A 23,503-nucleotide genomic window follows, 5' to 3' on the forward strand; every position below is an offset into this window, starting at 1 on the left:
GGCTGCGACAGATCGCTGAGTAAAATCAGGTCGTCCTCTAATGCTGCATTTTTATGCAGTAGGTTCATTTTGTGTGTTTGTGCACTTCACATGTAGCACATGTGTAACAATGCCGTTCCCCTGTTCAGCTCGCAGACTGAGCTAATCCTCACTGAGCAGCATCATGTGAGCTTCTGCTCTGGAAATGTGTTCGGTTTATCTCAGGATCAGGAAGATCGTGAGCTTGGAATTTCTAATATTCTAAGTAGGGATCTGGATATAGAAATGTCACATCTACAAGCTTTCACCATAGATCAGTCCTGGTAGCTTGAACATAAAAGCACATCAGTGTGAAGAGTTGATTCTCTTCTCAGGTACCTTTCTGAAAGTACAGATGCTTTATCAGCAGCACAGTTAATTCACCTGATATAGCAGATATGGAGTCTTATCCCAGCCTTTTATCAGTTTATCCATGTGTGCTTAATAAGAAAAGGCAAATAGTCGCCGTGTTGATCCTGCAGATCAGGACTTATTCCTGCTCAGGCACAGCTCAGCAGCTCATTAGAAAATCACTGAGGTGTCCAGCGTGTGCACTCACAGACTGACTTTATAGGCAGGATCGATGTAACTGTGTGTGATTATAACACAGGACGTCCTTTCGTTTCAGAATCCAGAAGGAGCTGGCAGAGATAACCTTGGACCCACCGCCGAACTGCAGGTAGGAGCCTGTGGATTGTGCGTGTGTGTGTTTTTAAAGAGCTGAAACCTCAGGCACGTGTGTGTGTGTGTGTGTGTGTGTGTGTGTGTGTGTGTGTGTGTGTGTGTGTGTGAGCCGTCTGCATGGACTGTCCCGTGTCAGCGACCCACAGGAATAGATCACAGTGCTGCATTTACACGCGTGTTTGCTCCAGCTGAAGCAAAGTGAGTGAACCTTGTAATGAGTCTAGAAAGCCAAATAAATGTCAGTGTAAGCTGGACTGTTAGGATCAGTGTAGCAACCGTGTTGTGCCTGTGCGTGGTTCATTCTCCTCCCCAGCTAATGAAAGGCCCGTGTGTTGCTGCTTTGGCCACTTTGTTTGTTCTGTTTGTCGGAGTCGGCAGTTTTTGTTCATATCTTTCAGCAGGAGTGTTACGTAATGGTATTTTAGTGTTAGGTTAAAGCAACACACTGGAGCAGAGCGAGCAGCACGTTGGTAAAGTCCAGGCATTTCCTGCAGGCCTGAAGCAGCAGCGATGCGTGTAAACTCCTAAGCTAGCACGCAGACGAGCTGGCTGTACGCACACTCATCTGCCCGGATGCACTGATGCCATTCTTCATCGCTCAGTTCACATTTCAAGTCTATAAATGTGAAACTACTAATACTCTTAAACAGGTGACACCTGAGGTTGTGCTGAGTAATGGTGGAAAGAATATGGACTGTGCAAAACAATAATAATGAGTCAGTCCATCCACTCGTCTTCTTCCATTTCTTCATCCTGAGCTGGGGTTTGCAGCCTGCTAACTGCATGGCTAACACATGTGGACAGAGCGAGCCCACAGACACAGGCAGAACACCCCACACTCAACAGCACTGTAAGAGCTGCCTTCACCGGTCCTGGTAGTAGTGGCCTAATTATGGACACTAGTGGACGTGGCACAATAGTGATTAAACACACATGCTTTTCTGGATGTTGTGATCATTACTATAATAATGTGGTGGGATCATAGCAGAAACAAAGCACTCACAGATGAGAAGACACATCATTAAAGGAGCGTTTGTCTTATGTTTTCTCACGACAGAGCAGCAGCAGAGTGGAGCCGAGTGTGAATCGCTCTGTGACTCCTGCGTTAATATCGCCTGTTAGTCAGTTAATAAGGTCATATTTTGCAGCAGGATTGCTGTGACACTAAACAAAGGCTTTTTAAGACTGATTTACATGCAGATGTTCAAATAGGCTCCGTGTTAGCCTGAGACCATATAAAAGCTCAACCTGCCTTCGTGGTCTGGAGGGTGAAGCTGACACGGGAGCGCCTCAGACCTGCTTATATGGCCAGCAGGAGCTTCCTCTGTGGCTGGGGAAGACTTGTGGTCCTGAGGACACCTGTAGGAAAATCCCCTCACATGGTTTTGTCTGTGGTCCCAGTGAATCTGCACTCATCAGGTAATAAGCTCAGTCAAGCTTTGGTCATTCTGAGAGTCACGAAGGAGGATGATCCAGACTATTGGCCAACAGAATATGAGTCATCGGTTCATAGAGAGTGAGCGTGTTGTTCCTCACTCATCACTCATGGAGTTGCAGTCACAGCTATCTCACCTTCTCACAGCTCTGCCTGTGTGTTCAGGGCTTCTCGGACATGAATTAAATGGCAGTTTTGATGGTGCTGCAGTGTAAATGAACGGCTGCAGTGTTTGCTGTTTGTCTCAAACAAGTTTCATCTGACTGAAGTGAGCGTTTAAGTTTTCACAGCCGGACATTTGGGTATAATTCCACTTTTTGAATATATAGTTTTAAGGATGATTCCTTTAAAAACATGCATGGTGATCAGCAGCCTTGGCGTGAATCGGGCTCGGCTGTGGTTGTGGGTGAATAATTGTGGTAGCGGAGGCGCGGCACTGCTTGAAGTGTAGGTTCGTCTGCACCTTTGTATTCGCCGCACTCTTAACAGCGCCCGACTCCCCTGAAGCCCGTCACATGTTTGATTTCCATCTCAGCCTGTTCCCTGTGTGATAAATGAAACATGCTGTCAACATTTAAAACCTTGTGCTATAATAAACTCTTATAAACCATGTGGCACCTCCTCACACAGGCTGCGTATGAACCGAGGCCTCTGTGTCTCACTTTCTTCACCTCCTAATTGATCTGACAGTATTAAATAGGCTGGGGTTATGAGCGGACATTGTGACGCAGCTCATTACCCCGCAGGCTTCGCTTCTTTCTTCCCTCCGTCTCCATAAAGCACAGCTCATGATCACAGACACTCCTACAAACATTGTCGCAGCTCATTTTCTGCATTCCCTTCATCGGTTGGAGGAAAAGGAGCGGCGTAGCTCGTGGGAAATGAAAAGAAAAGCACCTTTAATTTTTCCTGAGACAGCACGCCCGGTTTTGAAGATCGCTTGGCTTCATGTTAAAAGGACTTCATGGAGCCATACGAGGAGATATTTTTCATCGTTCTCTTTAATCATCTTTGTCACCCTTCCAGAGACCAATTAATTGAATGTGACAAGCGCTCTGGATGCGTATGTAAATAGCCCCCACACCAGACACATTGTATTAGCGCAGAGCTCAGTTGGCCTTTCTTGCTGTTTGCGTGTGCGCTGTCTGTAATTACCATATCCTTTCACCACAGTCCTGCCAGCGTTTTGATAAGAAACCCCGTCGGCTGAGAGAAAACAATGTGTGTATTCCAAGGGGGTGTTTGCCATGTTTTCTCTCACCATCATTCATGCCCGTTGTGTCTCTCCCCGTCATAATCCAGCTAAGACTGTGTGATCCAGAGGAATCACTTCCCAGTGAATATCAGTTGAGATCTTAAGAAATGAAAGCAAACCAGAGTATCAGCACAGAACTGGGTGAACGATTCATCCATGACTATCAGGCTGTAGATGTGACTGACTCACAATACAACTCAGCTGTTATTGTTTTATGCCAGAGAGAGTTTTACTATTATAGCTGTAGGTTTGTTCTCCCAGAGCCGTGTAGGTCTGGATCTCACTTAAAAATGTTTCATGTTGTTCACACAGCACCAAATCACAGCAACCGTCGCCTCAAGGTGCTTCATGCTGTAAGGTCGACCCTACAATAATACACACAGAGAAAAACCCAACAATCTCATGACCCCCTATGAGCAGCACTTTGGCGACAGTGGGAAGGAGAAACTCCCTTTTAACAGGAAGAAACCTCCAGCAGAACCAGGCTCAGGGAGGGGCGGAGCCATCTGCTGTGATTGGTTATAAACAGCTTCAGTTAGAAACTGTGTTTTGTGTTTACTTGTGTTATCTTTGTGTAATATTTACATTTGTTTGCTCATCTGAAACGTTTCACTGTGACAAACAAACCACACAAAGGAGATCAGGTGGGGGGTGAACACATCTTCACTCCGTCTGTGGCTGAATACAAACCTGTAAAGTGACACTTTACAACACGAAGGCTCCACAAAACCAGGTTTGATTTAAATGAACAGTTTGAATTCATTAAACTTTGTCAGCAGTAGTTTTATACTGACATTGATGCAGTGGGAAAAAAGGCCTAAACTTTTGTCGACATTACCAGGTGGAGGTACATGTGAGACTACGCCTGTGTCAGCGGGGCAGTAAAAGACCTTTCACCTGCCAGCTACCTCAGACAAGGACTGGGATGTTCCAGTCGGTCCCAGTCTCAGCTGGTCACTCTGTGTTCTACCTCCTGAACCTCGCTTTCATCACATGTCTTCTAATAATTACATCAGTCAAGGTTAACAGGGACCCAACAACAATGTTGTCTTATAACCCTTAAACTAGTGTGGATTCAGGTATGGGAACTATTCCATTGTGTGTGCACCAGAACGATGCTGAAGTACCAAACTAAGTTGTCGACTTTTAAATACTTTTACTAATATTTTACAGAAAGGGTTAGCATGTCTTTGTCAGACGCTGAAGATCGTTAAACACGATGAGCCATCACGTTATGCATTTTTACCAATATATATTTACCATAACTGTCCAGAGTATTGACACTTTGTGCAGGCACTCATGGTGCTACACAAAAAACTAAATGCTGACTTCCTGTCGGACCATCGTCAGGAAAGAAATGTTTATTTATCAGCATGCCTGCAGAACAAACAGCAGCCCAATGAACAAGAAAACATGCTGACTTGCTAGTGCATGAGCTGCTGTATTAGCATTAAACAGCTGGACGATGCACTGACACTGTTAACATGTTGCTGATGTTAGCATTTCATCTGAGCACCTGTGTGTGTCTAAGTGCTCTCTCACAGAGTGGCCGCTGTGATGCTCAACAACAGGAAGCAGTCTGGTCAGGTTTCACATGTAGAGCTGAGCACATCTGGTGACGGGACGACATCATCTCGTGAATCTGTGAGGCTGTGTTTGTGTCTCCTCCTCGTGTTAGCCACTAAAGCATGACCCCACAGTCAGCACAGCACAACTGATTGTTGCTTTTGAAACGGCGTTTGAAGCCTTTTAGTCCAATAACAGAAAAACAATGACACTTGATAGAGCACACAGCAAAGTGTGGCTTTCTCTGTGGCCCAGTCCTCCTCCTCTTGCATACTGGGTTGAGGATCAAGTGGTTGTTTGAGGCGGGCTGGTGTCTGCAGTCCGGCCCTGCTGCCTCACAGTAAGCTGCTGTGGCCATAGCCACGGTCTTGTTAGATAAACTGAAGGAGCTCCAGGTTGCTATTAGGAAACGTCCCACAGTGAAACAGCCGGCTCGTGGGTGCACCAGCTGTCCTGCCTGTAACTCACTTCTCAGGCTAAAAGCTGACTTTGCTCATACAAGAGAAGACACAGAGAGGAAGTGTCAGGCTAATGTGATGCTGACAACAAATAATGTGAACATCCAATCATCTGGTCTAGTCTGAGTGTGTCTGCAGCCCTGCAGCATGCTGATTGGTTGTTACTGAAGCAGCGATTAGCTGCTAGAAATGTCCGTTCACTGATGATAGACTAACTAATGAAGGCCTGTTTACCATCGCATTAAGACCAAATCCTCAGTCACTGATCCATTTGGGACTGTGGTGCTGCACATTTGATCTTTGAAAGCGATGGTTGCAGGTTAGACTGGATCAGAAGATGCTTGGTCTGTAACATGTTTATGTTGGCAGGAGATGTCAGGGAGCCTCTATGTGAATCCAGAGAACAGAGTTTTCCCAGAAGAAGGCTTTCTTTTCCACCTCAGCTGGTTTTATTGCTGTGGCAGTTGGCTGTACTATATGAACTCTGCAGTGGCAGACACTTGCTGTATTACGTATCATAAGAAAGCTGCAATGCTGTTAGTTAAGCCTCTTTTCCATCAGTACCTACTCGACTCGGACGCTATCCCTGTTCCTCGGTCTGTGGCTTGTCGTCACACTCGAGGGTCACGGCGTTGTTTTTTGGAGCCATTTTCCTTCTTCAGTGAGTTTCCAAAATGACGGTTTTGATTTTTGTGAACGAGACGCTCTAATGACTCATCGAGTGACGCCACTGACCAGCCAATCAGTGGCATTCAGTCTGACGACGTCACATTTTAGTACCTGCTCGGATCAGTTGGAACCGCGGGTGAGCAGGTGCTAAAAACTACCTGGTACCAGGTACTGTGACCTATGGAAACCTGGAAACTGTGGCGAACCGTGCCGAGTGGATCCGAGTAAGTACTGATGGAAAAGGGTTTTAGTGTTTACTCTGAGAACAGTGTTTGTTTGTGCTAGTTTGACAGTGAGGATGTCTGTTTATTGATTTTTATGGTGTAAGTTTAGTGTGTCACCTTCCTTGATTCTTCTGGCCAAACTTTGAGGGATCGTGATATTTTAAAATGAGTCTGGAACTGCACGGCGATGCTGTAAATCTAGGAGGGTTTATAGTAGAAAGGAAGAAATTGGAATGAAATGAGGAATTAAGAGAGAGACGTCCACACCTGCTTCATGAAGGAGTAAGATTTCTGCATGTCTGCGCCCTCCTGGAGCGACCGTAGAAGTCCTCATCATTCACCATCTTTTAGCTGTTTGACTTTTATTTTGGTTTCACACCCTCTGCATGTCTGCATCAGCTTTCAAGGGGAACTGCTTTATCTATGCAGTGTTTTCTCAATGTGGTGAATATATTTAGTTGATGTTCATCTTTTTCAGCGTCAGAGGTCAAAGTGATGCAGTATATTAGCTGTGCAGGGGCTCCTGTAGTGACGTTTTACTAGAGCAGGGTGATATGACCAAACATATTTATCACGATATACATTTGAAAATTTGCGATAACGATATAATTGACACGAGACAAAATACTTTACAACTCCACAATTTTATTCATGTGCAAAAAAACCATCAATGTATTTTCACTTAAACAAGCAGCTGTTTATCTGCATTAAAGTTATATAAAAATTAACAGTGCAAATGCAAACTCGCTGACTTGCTGACAGTTTAACCAAAAGGCATTTCCAGTGGAAACTGGCCGACATATCCTCAGCATAACCATGTATAATATCCACAAAACTTAAAAAGAGGTTATACACACACAATACGGTAACATTATGTTGAAGCACAGTAGGGCTGCCACAAACGATTATTCTGATAGTCGACTAGTCACCGATTATTTTTGCGATTAGTTGACTAATCAGATCATCATCCATTGGACGTAAAACGAACAGCTTACTGCAGCAGCAGCATCTGCTCTTATATAACTATCATTAGCTGACAGCTTTAAGTGTTTAAGGTCTGTGCTAACTAAAAATAAAGACAAGATGATAGTTTATTAAATTTTAATGAAGTTTGCAGATTGTTTTGGTGAAGTTTAATAAACTCCTTGCTATCTAAAATATAACAGGACACCGGAGTAAATTCTGGAGCATCTCACACTTCTGATAATCAGCTGTCTGCTTGACGTTTATTCAGCTGTGTAAAAACTTTAATCTCAGCCAAACCGAGTTACTCAGGAACAAATAAAATACTGAAAAAAGCCAAACGATAACATTTTAAAGTTATCTAAGTGACTTATATATCATGTTTAACCTGAGTAGCGAAAGACGGCGGTGGGTTTGAAAACGATTTGCCGGGAGTCCGGTGTTCTCACGGCTCTAGTGACCTTGCCCCCGGCTCGCTATCGAGCTAGTGGGTAACAGACGTCTCCGAAAACGTCGGAGCGCTTTTGAAAATATGTGGTGTCTTGATAAACTGAGCAGATATTTGAGGTTTACACAGCTACATTCTCGCCTGAAAATATGTTAAACGTTTATTTTGTGACCCAGAAAGAATAATAAGAGTAATATTAAAACTAACTAGCTGCCGCCATTGTTGGAAACTGAGCAGGGCTGCGCTATGAATTCTGGGACAGAGCTACTTCTTCTTCTTCGGGGTTTAACGGCAGCTGGCATCCTTGTACATGCAGTGCTGCCATCTTCTGTTTCAGTCCGTTATTACACTCTTAAATCCTACTACTTATTCCTGTGTCTTTTGGGATCTTACAAAGCTTCAAACGACGCGTCGACTATTAAATCAGTCGTCGACGATTTTGTTAGTCGACGCAATCGTGACTAGTCGACTAATCGTGGCAGCCCTAAAGCACAGTACGTATCACTCCGCGAGGCTCCGCCTGCGATAGCCGTGATGCTCCAACAATCCATCAAGCGGTGCGGCTTCATAGCTTAGCAAAGTCGTACTGAAACATTTGACAGATTTTCGAGCGCCATGTACATAAAATCGTTTCGAGGTCAGTAAACACAACCAGAGTTCATACATAAGGCCCACGGGATTATAAGGGGCTCTGTCGACTTTCAGAAAAATCAAAGGATTGATTTTAAGTGCGCCGTAATTTCCAAACAATACGGTAATAACGACGGCCCGCTTTCTCCCTTCTCATTCTGTGTTGCCGCCATGCTTTTTCCGCCATGTGCGTATGAAAACAAAGGCTCTGCGCATGTGCGTTTTACCCATATTCTATCACCATATTTCATTTTCTATCGTTGCCCAACATTATACCGGTATTACTGTGAACAGTATGATATGGCCCAGCCCTACTTAGACATTATAAACAAGAAGTTAATATAACCCAGCAGCTAATGTAGAGCTCAGATATTTTGGACTGACCTGATTCTGGCCTCCTTTCACTTTCTGATTGCAGGACATTTGTTTTCAGAATTGGATCCATGTTTTCCTCTGGTACTGCGATGTTTCCAACTCGGGCTCAAAAACACAACCTCAGTTAGCATCGTCATTTAGCCCAAAGTCATAATAACTTTGTGTGAAAATTCGCTGTTTTTAAAATGAGGCTTTTTATACAAAATCATCTCTGCTGCAAAAAAAGTGTTTTAATTCAACATTTTTGGTACTGTCAGTAAACTTGGCATCAGATGGAGCAGCAGGAAACTGTGTAAGGGGCCCATCTGTGACCTCACCAGCTGGTGTGAAATATAACTGCAGTGTGTTTTGCAGTCTGTGATCAAACACAAAGGAGGGTGACCCTGTGCTGTGAGCTCATTTATAAGGACGGGGGAGGATTGTGGCAGGTTCTCAAGGTGTGCAAGAGCAGCTCTGTTTGTCTGTCTTTAAAACCTAATCTGTGACCTGGAACAAAGAGCTAATTTAATGTGCCAACAGTTATAGGAAACATGTCCACTGGCTGTGATAAGTGATTCTACAGCTCTTTGTTTTTGCCTGTTTTTGTGCCTCCATCCTCGTTTATTTCCGCTCTTCTCTGTCTGCAGTTTTCTACAGCTGACTAAGCCTGTCTCTGCAGTGGTGTGTGTGTGTGTGTGTGTGTGTGTGTGTGTGTGTGTGTGTGTGTGTGTGTGTGTGTGTGTGTGTGTGTGAGAGAGAGAGAATGAGGTCATCGGTGTGCATATATCAGCTATGCACATCATGTCTCTGTGCTGGATGAATGATTAGCCTCTCATTAGTTATGCTGTCCTATCCTGTAGAGGAAAGTGCTGCAGTATCCTCCTCCTGCTGACTCTGTTAGAGACATAATTACAGGCAGTTGCATATTCTATCACAGGCAGCCACACCATGCTTCTGTCACTTGAGATTAATATGACTTGACGTCACAGCCTAGACACGCAGCCTAACCCTAACTTTAGTGTAGCCGTTAACAGTGGTTTGATTTGTCTCCGCAGCGTTGCTAACATACATTCATGCACATGTGCACACAGTAATCAAGCATAACCACAGTCGTGCTCACATATACTGTATGTGTAGCACTTCCTTTGCTGCACTTTAAGAGGAAACCTCATTCATTTCACATACACAAGAAAACCACGCTGACTTCCTCAGTATTACCCTTTGGCACTAGACTGAGGCAAGCAGCCACGGCCAGTGTGTGAAGTGTCACTGTGTAACTATGAAAGGCTACAATGCTGTGCGACGTCAGCGGTGAGGGTATCTGCTTCAGGAGGATGTAAATGCTTTCCATCTTTAAAATGATGATTTGTGCCACAAACAAGACTCAGATGTAAAACCACACTGGTCTGACTGTGCTACCATTGTGGCCTACCACACTACAAACACACATCATGTTGCACATGTTGGTGTGAAAATGGGATAGATCTGCAAATACGATCTACACTGGCTTCGAGCAGTCAGCAAGACAAGAAAGTCTCAATGGAAATACCAGGCTGTTAGACACGGCGCCTGTTTTTAGTTTAAAAGGTTTACCAGGTGTTATTCTGTGTCTCATTCAGTTTCATTCTCAGCATCCTGAATCGTGACGTTTTCTTTTTGTGCCCAAATCTAACACAGCTGAACTTAAAGGATCCCCTGAGGTCGAAGGTGAAACAGCTGCTTCAGACAGCAACAACAAGTGATTCAGCAAATCATTAATATAATCAGTGTGATGGAGAACTTGTTGCTTTGATGTGTAAAGGGGGCGTGGCTGCCCTCAGGACAGCCACGCCCCCTTTAAGGCTCAGCGCACAGGTAGCTTCTGTGTGTGACACACTGTGTGCGGTAAAGAGGATAAGAGAGTGTGGATCATAGGAGGGCCTGATGAGGATTTAAACATTGATATTCTTTAATTCTGTGACCAACATGAAGTTTGTGTAAAGTTTTGATGAGCGTGTTCTTAAAATGAATTTCATTATTGTTATTAAAAGGTTATTTTACCTTTTGCAGTGGCAAACCTTTTAATCCAAAAACAGTTGTTAGAGTAATGAAAATGAATATAAAGCAGCATAAATAACAGTGAGAAGGGGGGGGGTTTAACAGAACAGCAGAGCTGAGGAGCTTCTGTGAGTGCCGAGCACAAACACAGCCGGCTGTGCCAAACTGTGTTGTGACTAGACTGTCGGATTTGAAGACACGTCTTTCAAGGACACTGGACACTGAGCCTGCTTGTGTAATAGATCACCATTTGCAGTGATTTGCAAGGTCATGTGTGACTGTGGGCATCAGCTGCTCCAAACTAGAGGCGTGAACGTGTGGGAAAAGCACTTCTAACAACCCCCCGGCCCCCCACCTCGGGCCAGTCTAAAACATCCAGATGCAGTCACAGTAATCGTAAGTATAAGTGATGTGTAGAGGGGGGCGAGCGGTGTGAGCTGGTTAGCTGCTGAGTTGTTTCTCTGTCACCACAGAGAGAACGGACGCTGACATCAACAGCCCCGTTATCTGTGTTACAGCTGCAGCAGCCAGTGTGAGGGAGGCAAAGATAAGCTGAAGCTGTGCTCACGCATACCTGAGGCTGACGCTGCCAGTGTGTGGCCTCAGGAAAGACTGGCAGATAAACGTCACAGTCCACAGTGTGGTAGTGTGACAGGTGGGTCATTACTGCAAGAGCAACGCTTACACTTAGACATGGTCGAGATCTGTGTGGATGATTTTACTATTATTGCTCTCACTGAATCTGTTTGTAAGAAATAAGAGCCAGAAAAATGGAGCAAAGGTTTGATTTAGTCAGTGATGGTCGTCTTTTCTCGTTTCATGTTCAGATTCGTGTCGTAGCTGACTTAAGATTTCTCCTTTAGCATTGGATGCTGTTTTCATAGGGGGGTCCAATAATTTAGTGTCATCTGCAGGCTACCACACAGGTCAGGTGTTAGAGCGAGAGTTCAGGACCTGAGAGTAGACATTTGGTGAGAAGAAAGGCAAGAAGGCAGAGCTCACATTTGCTGTTCATGTTTCCATCTCACTCACTCCGACTTTAACGGTTTGTTCAAGAACAGAAAATAAAATAAAGGAGTTTGTATATATTTGAGTCTTTGTAAATTTCCCAAAACATGCGCCGTTTGTTCACAGCTGTCTTTGGTAATGTTAAATAATGTTTTTTCTATGCCTGTTAATAATTTCCTGAACTTGTGTTTTCAGTCAGCATGATAATAAAAGCTAAACGCTGCTTTCACTGTGTAATGACTGTAGAATGGTGATGTCATCATCTACACACAGCTTTTAGTAATCATTTTAAAGTTTTAGTAAGTGTCAGTTAACATTTAGGCTCGACACAATCAACAAGCTGTGGGTTTTTTGTATTTTCACATTTTGCCTCATGGACAAAATGATATGCACTTGACTCATAAACACTGAGCTGATGAAAACCCACCTAGCATGGGCGTAACCATGGTTTCTGCACAATAACAAACTCCTGCAGTGATGCGAGAACACGGCTTCAGCTTGTTTGTCACACAGCTTTCTATAGCTGAACATTTCCATGATGAAAAGCTAACCATGTGTTGACCCCAACACGTGGTGTGTTTTCCTCACATGAAGTATATATGTGAGAAGGACAAAGGCACAGGTAACGACAGGCAGACTGAATGTTTCCAGCTGTAAGTGATTGCAGTCTGAGCAGACCAGTGCCATTAAAATCAATGTTGAGTTTAGGGCTGCCACGATTAGTCGACTAGTCACGATTACGTCGACTAACAAAATCGTCGACGACTGATTTAATAGTCGACGCGTCGTTTGAAGCTTTGTAAGATCACAAAAGACACAGGAATAAGTAGTAGGATTTAAGAGTGTAATAACGGACTGAAACAGAAGATGGCAGCACTGCATGTACAAGGATGCCAGCTGCCGTTAAACCCCGAAGAAGAAGAAACTGTGTCCCAGAATTCATAGCGCTTCCCTGCTCAGTTTCCAACAATGGCGGCAGCTAGTTAGTTTTAATATTACTCTTATTATTCTTTCTGGGTCACAAAATAAACGTTTAACATATTTTCAGGCGAGAATGTAGCTGTGTAAACCTCAAATATCTGCTCAGTTTATCAAGACACCACATATTTTCAAAAGCGCTCCGACGTTTTCGGAGACGTCTGTTACCCACTAGCTCGATAGCGAGCCGGGGGCAAGGTCACTAGAGCCGTGAGAACACCGGACTCCCGGCAAATCGTTTTCAAACCCACCGCCGTCTTTCGCTACTCAGGTTAAACATGATATATAAGTCACTTGATAACTTTAAAATGTTATCGTTTGGCTGTTTTTAGTATTTTATTTGTTCCTGAGTAAATCGGTTTGGCTGAGATCAAAGTTATAGTTTTTACACAGCTGAATAAACGTCAAGCAGACAGCTGATTATCAGAAGTGTGAGATGCTCCAGAATTTACTCCGGTGTCCTGTTATATTTTAGATAGCAAGGAGTTTATTAAACTTCACCGAAACAATCTGCAAACTTCATTAAAATTTAATAAACTATCATCTTGTCTTTATTTTTAGTTAGCACATACCTTAAACACTTAAAGCTGTAAGCTAATGATAGTTATATAAGAGCAGATGCTGCTGCTGCAATAAGCTGTACGTTTTATGTCCAATGGATGATGATCTGATTAGTCGACTAATCGCAAAAATAATCGGTGACTAGTCGACTATCAAAATAATGGTTTGTGGCAGCCCTAGTTGAGTTCATGCTGCATGATGAGAGATTGGAAGGTGTTTCCTTTGATATGCCACACAGTGTGTATTATGATACTAATATGATAGTACTGCAGTTTTGACAGTACTTTATTTGTTCACCCGCTCTACTCAACTGGCTTTTCTTCCACAGTATCTTAGCAGTTATCCACAGTGTGTGGTTGCTATCAGCCCTGCACACCACACTGAGAAAATGATTAACAAGCAGCTCAGGACATCCACTCAGATCCTCTGTGCACACCACGTCACAGCTGGGACTTATGGATGTTTATTACTTTGTGAATCAGTCGAGGTTCATGCTCAAAGCACAGACTGGCAAAAAGTGGAGGTGGGAGGAATGATCTTCTTTTAATCTAAGGTGACTCCGCCTCTCCTGTGAAAAAGTGATCTGACTAAATTTAGGCTTTGAAAGCAGCAGGAGGGTCGTTCACCACGTCTGTCAAGTGTTGCTGTGGTTCACACTTCAGCATTGTGCACAAACACTTTACGCTGCATAGCTGCTCTCCCCCTGTAGTGTTCACTAAGATGTTACATCTGCATGCACAGCAGGGATCGTGACCCACTGTCACACATGTGGTATGTTTACTGTGACCCCAGGTCAGGGGTCACAGTAAACATCATTTTGGTGTCAGATGAATGTTTGATAGAGGAAATATTAAGTGATAATGTTTAATATTTCAAATATCACTATGGCATTGTAACGCTGTGACCAAAAACACAACCAAGCATACGAGTCAGTGTTCACGTGAGCCACCCTCACAATCAGACCCTACAGCATATATAACTATATCATATATATAACTATATAAGTTTCGGTCTCCTATTGTTTTTGTTGTGCTGCATCAGTTTGAATATTTGCACTAACTAGCTTTCTACCCAGGATGCAGCAGCTGTCGCTGTGGCGTGCTCCCACAGGTAGATTGTGTTGCTGCCTGTCAAACAGCAAATACAGAATTCGTTTGAGACACGACCAAACTAACAAATCTAAAATAAATTCCTTAACGAATCCAGAGCTTCCACCAGCGTCTCAGCACCTTCAGCACAGGTCGTGCTTGAAGCCTGAAAGGTGGAGGCAACATTTGAGGCATTGCCAACTTTAGCTTTCCCTCTCAACAGAGCTCACTGCTGAATTTTGTTACCTATTAACCAGATGAGGCACGTGCATGTGCGCGCACACACACCAGCAGCAAATCTCCATCCTCTTGCCAGAGTTAAATTTTATCCCCTCATATTTTGAATGAAAAAAATCCGACTTAAGACGTTTTGCAAAAGATGAAAGAGGCTTTTTAGATAAAAGAGATTTTTCTGGTGAAGGGAAATCACACTGGCACCAGTCTGCTCTTCTGAACACTACAACACAGTCCAAGAGGAACAACCAGAAATTCTCAAAGGACCGGCCTTCTTTCATGACTTTGGTCAGAGGGGAAAGCTTCTGTGACACATCATAAGTATTCAAAAGCAGGTTTTATAAATCAATGCAAATGAATGGACCCCTGAAAAACCTGATTCATTAACACTAAACAATATCAGCTGCCCTGAAGTGTTGCCAAGCTGCTTTCACGAGGCCTCCTCTGGCCACGAGGCTGCTTGTCAGTTAGTTTGTTACAGTTATGTGAACCTAACCGTATATGTGTGCCCTTTTTGGCCTTGATATTCATGAAATTGTTCCATATCCATGATTTATTATTAGTAGACAGGTATTATTAGAGCAGGGCGATATAGCCAAAAATATTTAATATTTTAATACATTTGAAAATTTGCGATAACGATATAAGTGACGATATAATTGACACTAGACAAAATACTTTACAACTCCTCAACTTTGATGGGTTTTTTTTGCACTAATAATGTATTTTCACTTAAACAAGCAGCTGTTTTTTATGTGCATTAAAGTTATATAAAAATGTAACAGTGCAAATGCAAATTCCTGTCTGACAGTTTAACCAAAAGGCGTTTCCAGTGGAAACTGGCCGACATATCCTCAGCATAACCATGTATAACATCCACAAAACTTAAAAAGAGGTTATACACACACAACACGGTAACATTATGTTGAAGCACAGTACGTATCACTCCGCGAGGCTCCGCCTACGATAGCCGTAATGCTCCGACAATCCATCAAGCTGTGCGGCTTCGTAGCTTAGCAAAGTCGTACTGAAACATCTGACAGATTTTCAAGCGCCGTGTACATAAAATCGTCTCGAGGTCAGTAAACACAACCAGAGTTCATACATAAGGCTCACGGGATTATAAGGGGCTCTGTCGACTTTCAGAAAAATCAAAGGATTGATTTTAAGTGCGCCGTATTTTCCAAACAACACGGTAATAACGACGGCCCGCTAGCATGCTCTACCAAAAATAGTGCTTTGTTGTGTATCTGACGGACGAAAGCTAAACCAGTTCCACACCACTGAAGCTGCAGCATTTTTACAAACCAGTTCAGGTTCATCTGTTTCATTTAACGATCCGCTTTCACCCTTCTCATTCTCCGTCGCCGCCATGTGTGTGTATGAAAACAAAGGCACTGCGCATGCGCGTTTTACCCATACTCTATTTTATATTTCATTTTCTTATCGTTGCCCAACATTATACCGGTGTTACCGTGAACGGTATGATATGGCCCAGCTCTAGGTATTATTGAAGGAATGGAGAGTTATGACGTACCCAAATGAGTAAACCAACATCTATCTGCAAAGGAGTCATTTCCTGTGGTTTGGCAGCTAAGCTCAGGAGTACCTCGATAACAGATGCAGTCGTTTGAAGACTTCACGTGCAGCACCTGGTCCCAAAATGTGTGGTACACAGCTGTATCATATGCATATATGTCACAGTCTGTGTGGTTGGCATTGTGGGGCATGTTTTGGTTTTTTCCTCTAAGCCATATCAACGGGAAAATCTCAGTGTCATGAAGCTGCAGCGTCTCATCTGTGACGAGCACACGCACTCAGCAGAAAACACAGTGGAGATGGTGAAAACTGATAAAGTGAACCATAATTTTGAAAGAAAAAAACCAACGTTTTGCAATTCTTGTTTCCTGTAAGGCCAGCTCTGACACACTGTGTTTGTAGGAGCAGCAGAGGGAGCAGGGCAGCAGACACGACTCATAGCCACTGATGTCTGATCTTCGTGCTCTGCAAACTTCACTCAGTTATGCATTATGCCATGAATATTATTTATTAGCTATTAGGAAATGATTTAACAGGACTAAGATACATTCAAGGCCTGCAAAGCGAAAAACAAAACAATAGATTGATAACAGAGGCTTCTGTGTTATCACGTGGCCTCGAGCACATGTGTATTAGTAAGCAGTAATAAATAATTCTTGCCTGAGCAGAGGAAGCATGCATCAACCACGCTCCACCTGCGACTCACCAAACACTGAGAGAAAAAAGAGATACTTAGCAGTGATAATTAACAGTTGTACTCGCATGCCTGTCACAGCTCATTTAGACTTCTGTGCTGACTCTCTGTAGACTGTGACAGCTTATTTAAGCGCCGAGCGTTTGCAGCATTGATGCTTGTGCACGGTGTTTTATCTTGTGGCTGTGTGCTGGTGTTTTACATGCTGTGCCAGCCACAATCGAAACAAGTACGGCTACGTTCACTCTGCAGGTCTTGATGCTCAATTCCAATTTTTTGATCAAATCCGATTCTTTTCTCTGCTCGTTCACACTACAAATAAAATGCGACAGCAAACGCGCTCTAGTGTGAACGCTCAGAGCGGCCGCATGCGCAAAAGAAGACGTCACACACGACGCGCTCTGTTTAGACCCAGACCAACAGTATTGTGTGACTGGTGGCCTTAATGTAAAGACTTCGGACTTCACGTTTCCCAGTTTTGCTTTAAGTTATAAAGTTTTGTTATTTACATTTGTCCTAATAATGATCCTTACTGCTGTTTTAGAGGAGCGCTGCTTCTAGCTGCAGATTTCTGTCAGAAGCTGCAGATTATACAGTACAAAGAAAATGTTCACGTTTCTCCAACGTTGTCTTCCCAGCAGTTTCACTGGATAGAAGCGTTCACCGCGTCGGGCGCTGATAGTTGGCGTCTGTCTTGTGTCGGTGACGTAAAAGACGGATTTAATGCGACGTGACCATCAAACAGCAGTCGCTTTCTAAAACATCGGATATGTATCAGATTCAGCACCACATACGAAAGTGACCCAGATCGGATTTGAAAATATCGGATTTGTGCCGTTCACGCTGTCACACCATGATCGGATAGATGGTCGCAGAGGGTCAAAGAAGTCGGATTTGATGCGCTGTCCCCTGCAGTGTGAACGCAGCCTAAGAGTCTGTGTCTTTGTTTAGCACATGTTGTTTTCTATCATGTCCATCTCCACCCTCTCTCTGTTTTGCCACCAAAGTCCCTGTAAATGCTTAAAAAAATGACCAGTGCTGAACAGGTCAACTTATTTCCAGGGAGGTGCACTCTGCATCACAGCACAGGCTTTCAGACAGGTTGGTGCTTATGGTGTACCCATATGTAGATTTAACACGGAGGCATAAATCCCAAATACAATGCTATAAAAAAATTTTCCCCCTTATTTTTCTCATATTTGTCACAATTAAATGTTTACGATCACGGGACTATGCAAACCTGTGTGTCCACGTGTGGAAAAATAACTGCTCCCTGAACCTTTAAGCTGATCGGGCCACGCTCGGCAGCAAGAACTGCAGTCAAGCTTTTTCAAAAACTGTGAATTTTGGCCCACTCATTTTTCCACAGCTATTTGAATTCAGTCACATCAGAGGGTTTTTGAGCATGAGTGTCCTGTTTAAGCATCTCAGTCTGATTTAGGTCCTTCATTGTCCCGAGCTGGACTTGGTAGTGTGTTTTGGATCATTGTCTGTCCTTCGGGTGATTCTGCTTGAGAGCAGAACTCACGGTTCCATCGAATACGCAAATACTGCAACTCCTAAAGCAGCAAAGCAACCGCGGACCAGCCGAACAAGCGCCGACATATGTGACTGTTGGTATGACGTTCTTCTGATGACGCAAACCTTCCAGAAAGCTCAACGGTTGTCTTGTCAGCTTGTCAAATGTTTGGGGATCAAGCCTTTTGCTTTATTGTGATCTGAAACATTAAAGTGTGACAAATGTGCAAAAACTAAGAAATACTTTGTGGTACTGTATGCATCAGGCTGAAAATGCTTCTGTGCTCAGGAAGCTTTGGTGTCTGCAGTGAAAGCTGTATGAAAGCTCTCTGTGAATCAGGCCAAACACGTAGTTGAAAACCCCTGAAGACGCTTCACATTCCCACTGTGCTTTTATCTCTTCCTGCAGTGACTGTGAACAGACAGATCAGGAGCCACTCAGAGAGTCCAGCTGATCTCTGTTTGAACTCATTGTTTCACATATATCACTGCACAGCTAGCCTTGTTTATACTCAGGTTAAATATATAACCATTACTAAAAATATACTAGTCTCTAATGATTTAATCTTAACGTCTATACAGGGAGTGCAGAATTATTAGGCAAATGAGTATTTTGTCCACATCATCCTCTTCCTGCATGTTGTCTTACTCCAAGCTGTATAGGCTCGAAAGCCTACTACCAATTAAGCATATTAGGTGATGTGCATCTCTGTAATGAGAAGGGGTGTGGTCTAATGACATCAACACCCTATATCAGGTGTGCATAATTATTAGGCAACGTCCTTTCCTTTGGCAAAATGGGTCAAAAGAAGGACTTGACAGGCTCAGAAAAGTCAAAAATAGTGAGATATCTTGCAGAGGGATGCAGCAGTCTCAAAATTGCAAAGCTTCTGAAGCGTGATCATCGAACAATCAAGCGTTTCATTCAAAATAGTCAACAGGGTCGCAAGAAGCGTGTGGAAAAACCAAGGCGCAAAATAACTGCCCATGAACTGAGAAAAGTCAAGCGGGCAGCTGCCAAGATGCCACTTGCCACCAGTTTGGCCATATTTCAGAGCTGCAACATCACTGGAGTGCCCAAAAGCACAAGGTGTGCAATACTCAGAGACATGGCCAAGGTAAGAAAGGCTGAAAGACGACCACCACTGAACAAGACACACAAGCTGAAACGTCAAGACTGGGCCAAGAAATATCTCAAGACTGGTTTTTCTAAGGTTTTATGGACTGATGAAATGAGAGTGAGTCTTGATGGGCCAGATGGATGGGCCCGTGGCTGGATTGGTAAAGGGCAGAGAGCTCCAGTCCGACTCAGACGCCAGCAAGGTGGAGGTGGAGTACTGGTTTGGGCTGGTATCATCAAAGATGAGCTTGTGGGGCCTTTTCGGGTTGAGGATGGAGTCAAGCTCAACTCCCAGTCCTACTGCCAGTTTCTGGAAGACACCTTCTTCAAGCAGTGGTACAGGAAGAAGTCTGCATCCTTCAAGAAAAACATGATTTTCATGCAGGACAATGCTCCATCACACGCGTCCAAGTACTCCACAGCGTGGCTGGCAAGAAAGGGTATAAAAGAAGAAAAACTAATGACATGGCCTCCTTGTTCACCTGATCTGAACCCCATTGAGAACCTGTGGTCCATCATCAAATGTGAGATTTACAAGGAGGGAAAACAGTACACCTCTCTGAACAGTGTCTGGGAGGCTGTGGTTGCTGCTGCACGCAATGTTGATGGTGAACAGATCAAAACACTGACAGAATCCATGGATGGCAGGCTTTTGAGTGTCCTTGCAAAGAAAGGTGGCTATATTGGTCGCTGATTTGTTTTTGTTTTGTCTTTGAATGTCAGAAATGTATATTTGTGAATGTGGAGATGTTATATTGGTTTCACTGGTAAAAATAAATAATTGAAATGGGTATATATTTGTTTTTTGTTAAGTTGCCTAATAATTATGCACAGTAATAGTCACCTGCACACACAGATATCCCCCTAAAATAGCTAAAACTAAAAACAAACTACAAACTACTTCCAAAAACATTCAGCTTTGATATTAATGAGTTTTTTGGGTTCATTGAGAACATGGTTGTTGTTCAATAATAACATTATTCCTCAAAAATACAACTTGCCTAATAATTCTGCACTCCCTGTAGAAGAAAAGTTTTCATTTGTCTCTATACATGTGTTAACTTTGGCTCATTAACAAAAGCATCAGTAAACTCCTCTCTGCTCTTTTTGCTGGTTTTCATGTTATCTTGTTCTACGGAGTTTTGTTGGGTGTAGGATCTCACAGCTCTATGATGGGATACACTACAGTACAGTAAGTATTATCATAAACACATTTCCATCCATTTAGAGTCACATTCAGTCTTATCACTTGCCTAAATGATCACAGTGGACACAACCTAATAAGTTATGGGGGCATAAACTACACCGGCTAGTTATTGAGAATCTTTAAAGACGTTATTCATGATATCTGCATAGTGATGTCTTTTATTTGTTTGTTGACCAACACTAACAGTTTGGGACTGTTGCATCATTTCCTCAGGTATTAATAAATAAATATGTCATATAGTTTCATATAGAGAAAAAATTACCAGTAATCATCCCACAGATGTAATATTATCTACAGCTACTCTTAGTACCATTGATGTTAAGTTAGACTCTTTTTCTCCAATTGATCTTTCTGAGTTAACTTCAATAATTACTTCCTCCAAACCATCAACGTGTCTTTTAGACCCCATTCCTACAAAACTGCTCAAAGAAGTCCTGCCATTAATTAATTCTTCAATCTTAAATATGATCAACCTATCTCTAATAATCAGCTATGTACCACAGGCCTTCAAGCTGGCTGTAGTTAAACCTTTACTTAAAAAGCATCTCTAGACCCAGCAGTCTTAGCTAATTATAGGCCAATCTCCAACCTTCCTTTATATCAAACATCCTTGAAAGAGTAGTTGTCAAACAGCTAACAGATCATCTGCAGAGGAATGGTTTATTTGAAGAGTTTCAGTCAGGTTTCAGAGCTCATCACAGCACAGAAACAGCTTTAGTGAAGGTTACAAATGATCTTCTTATGGCCTCTGACAGTGGACTCATCTCTGTGCTTGTCCTGCTAGACCTCAGTGCAGCGTTCGATACTGTCGACCATAATATCCTATTAGAGCGATTAGAACATGCTGTAGGTATTACAGGTACTGCACTGCAGTGGTTTGTATCATATCTATCTAATAGACTCCAATTTGTGCATGTAAATGGAGAGTCCTCTTCACACACTGAGGTTAATTATGGAGTTCCACAGGGTTCAGTGCTAGGACCAATTCTGTTTACATTATACATGCTTCCCTTAGGCAGCATCATTAGAAGACATAGCATACAATTTCACTGCTATGCAGATGACACCCAGCTCTATCTGTCCATGAAGCCAGATAACACACACCAATGAGTTAAACTGCAGGAATGTCTTAAAGACATAAAGACCTGGATGGCCGCTAACTTTCTGCTTCTTCATTCAGATCAAACTGAGGTTATTGTACTCGGCCCTGAAAATCTTAGAAATATGGTATCTAAGAAGATTCATACTCTGGATGGCATTACCTTGGCCTCCAGTAACGCTGTGAGGAACCTTGGAGTCATTTTTGACCAGGACACGTCCTTCAACGCACATATTAAACAAATATGTAAGACTGCTTTCTTCCATTTGTGCAACATCTCTAAAATTAGAAATATCCTGTCTCAGAGTGACGCTGAAAAACTAGTTCATGCATTTATTACTGTCACTTACTGGGGCTTTGTTTTAGTTCTACCACAGAGTAGAGAGCCAGCCAAAGATGACTGTTGCTTGACATGTGTTTGTTGATTGGTCGAACATATAAATAGGAAGGCTGTGGCTTGAGATCATCTACTAACTGGAAGATTGATGTTTTGATCCCTGGCTCATCAATTCCACATATCAAAGTTATAGAGTATGACCGAGTGTGCTATGAATGAATGAATCTGTCTTGTAAGGTAGAAGTGCTTTTTGTTAAAAGTCACCTAGGCTGTACGCAGCGAGGATAACCTCATCCCTGTATATGAAAGCACCTTCAGACTGTCAGTTCTTTAGAAAGATAAGACGTGAATAACAGAGTTGTGGATGATTTTTTCCCCATACTGTGTTGTCCGTGCTTACCAATAAAACAAATCATGCATAAAAGCCAAATTCATTTAAATCTGCTCCGCATTGATGCAAGCTTCACATCTTATTTGAGTTGTCATTATAACAGGTGTGCAGGGAGTGTGTTAGAGTTGTCTAACATTTACGATGTAATCCGTGTCTGGATTTCTCTTGTATGATCTTATTGGCTGAAGGTCCTCTTTGGACACTACGAGCCACAAACAAAGGCTCGGCTCATTCTCCTGTGCTTTATCTGTAGGACAGATGATTTTCAGGTGAGTCAAGCTGTGCTGTTGTGTCTGCCTGTTGTTGTTTCCATGGAGATTCCTCTTGCAGCACAAAATCAACACACACACACACATGCACAAAGTCACTGCAGGGATACAATGTTGCTAGGTAACATGTTCAAGACAGTGGAGAAGTCTAATTGGTTTGGTGTTGTTTCAAAGGTTAGTGTGTTGGAGTTACACCAACGTTGTGTTTCCACCGTTAAACTCTGTCGCTGTGAGTCTCCGGCTGACGGACGAAGGCAAGCCAACACTTTGATTTCACTGTTACCATAGACCAGAGGTGGGGACCTCCAGGCCTTGAGGGCCGGTGTCCTGCAGGTTTAGATCTCACCCTGGGTCAGCACATCAGAATCACATGATTAGTTCATTACCAGGCCTCTGGAGAACTTCAGCTGTGTTGAGGAGGTCATTTAAATCAGCTGTGTTGGCTGAAGGACACATCTAAACCTGCAGGACCCCGGCCCTCGAGGCCTGGAGTTCCCCCGTACTTGTGCTTCTCACTGCTCACAGAGGCCAGTATCAGTGTTGCTGGCTCTGTGCTCTGGCTACATTTGGATTCAGCCATGTGTTAGCGTCTTCATCCTGGGTGATGGTGATTTAAGCGGCTCATTAGGTTTGTTGTTACAGATCTTTTTGTGTTGGCTCCCATATGGCGTACTCTGGAGAATGTTGTGTCTTCATCACACACATGGTGAAGAACTCGC

At 43.2% G+C, this 23,503-nt stretch overlaps 1 protein-coding gene across 1 annotated transcript in view; it reads left to right on the plus strand.

The window, feature by feature from the left end:
- The window catches only part of LOC146362364 (ubiquitin-conjugating enzyme E2 E2-like), a 55,730-nt gene that overhangs the window by 12,220 nt on the left and 20,007 nt on the right, over window positions 1–23,503 (plus strand). Inside the window, exon 3 of the mRNA XM_084919643.1 lies at window positions 647–697. Coding sequence (XP_084775769.1) covers window positions 647–697 — 51 coding nt within the window. The remainder of the gene's footprint in view (window positions 1–646; window positions 698–23,503) is intronic.

The sequence above is a fragment of the Perissodus microlepis genome, chromosome 22 (assembly GCF_051167445.1).
Source record: "Perissodus microlepis isolate ML-2025 ecotype Zambia chromosome 22, ASM5116744v1, whole genome shotgun sequence".
In the NCBI taxonomy this organism is placed as follows: domain Eukaryota; kingdom Metazoa; phylum Chordata; class Actinopteri; order Cichliformes; family Cichlidae; genus Perissodus; species Perissodus microlepis.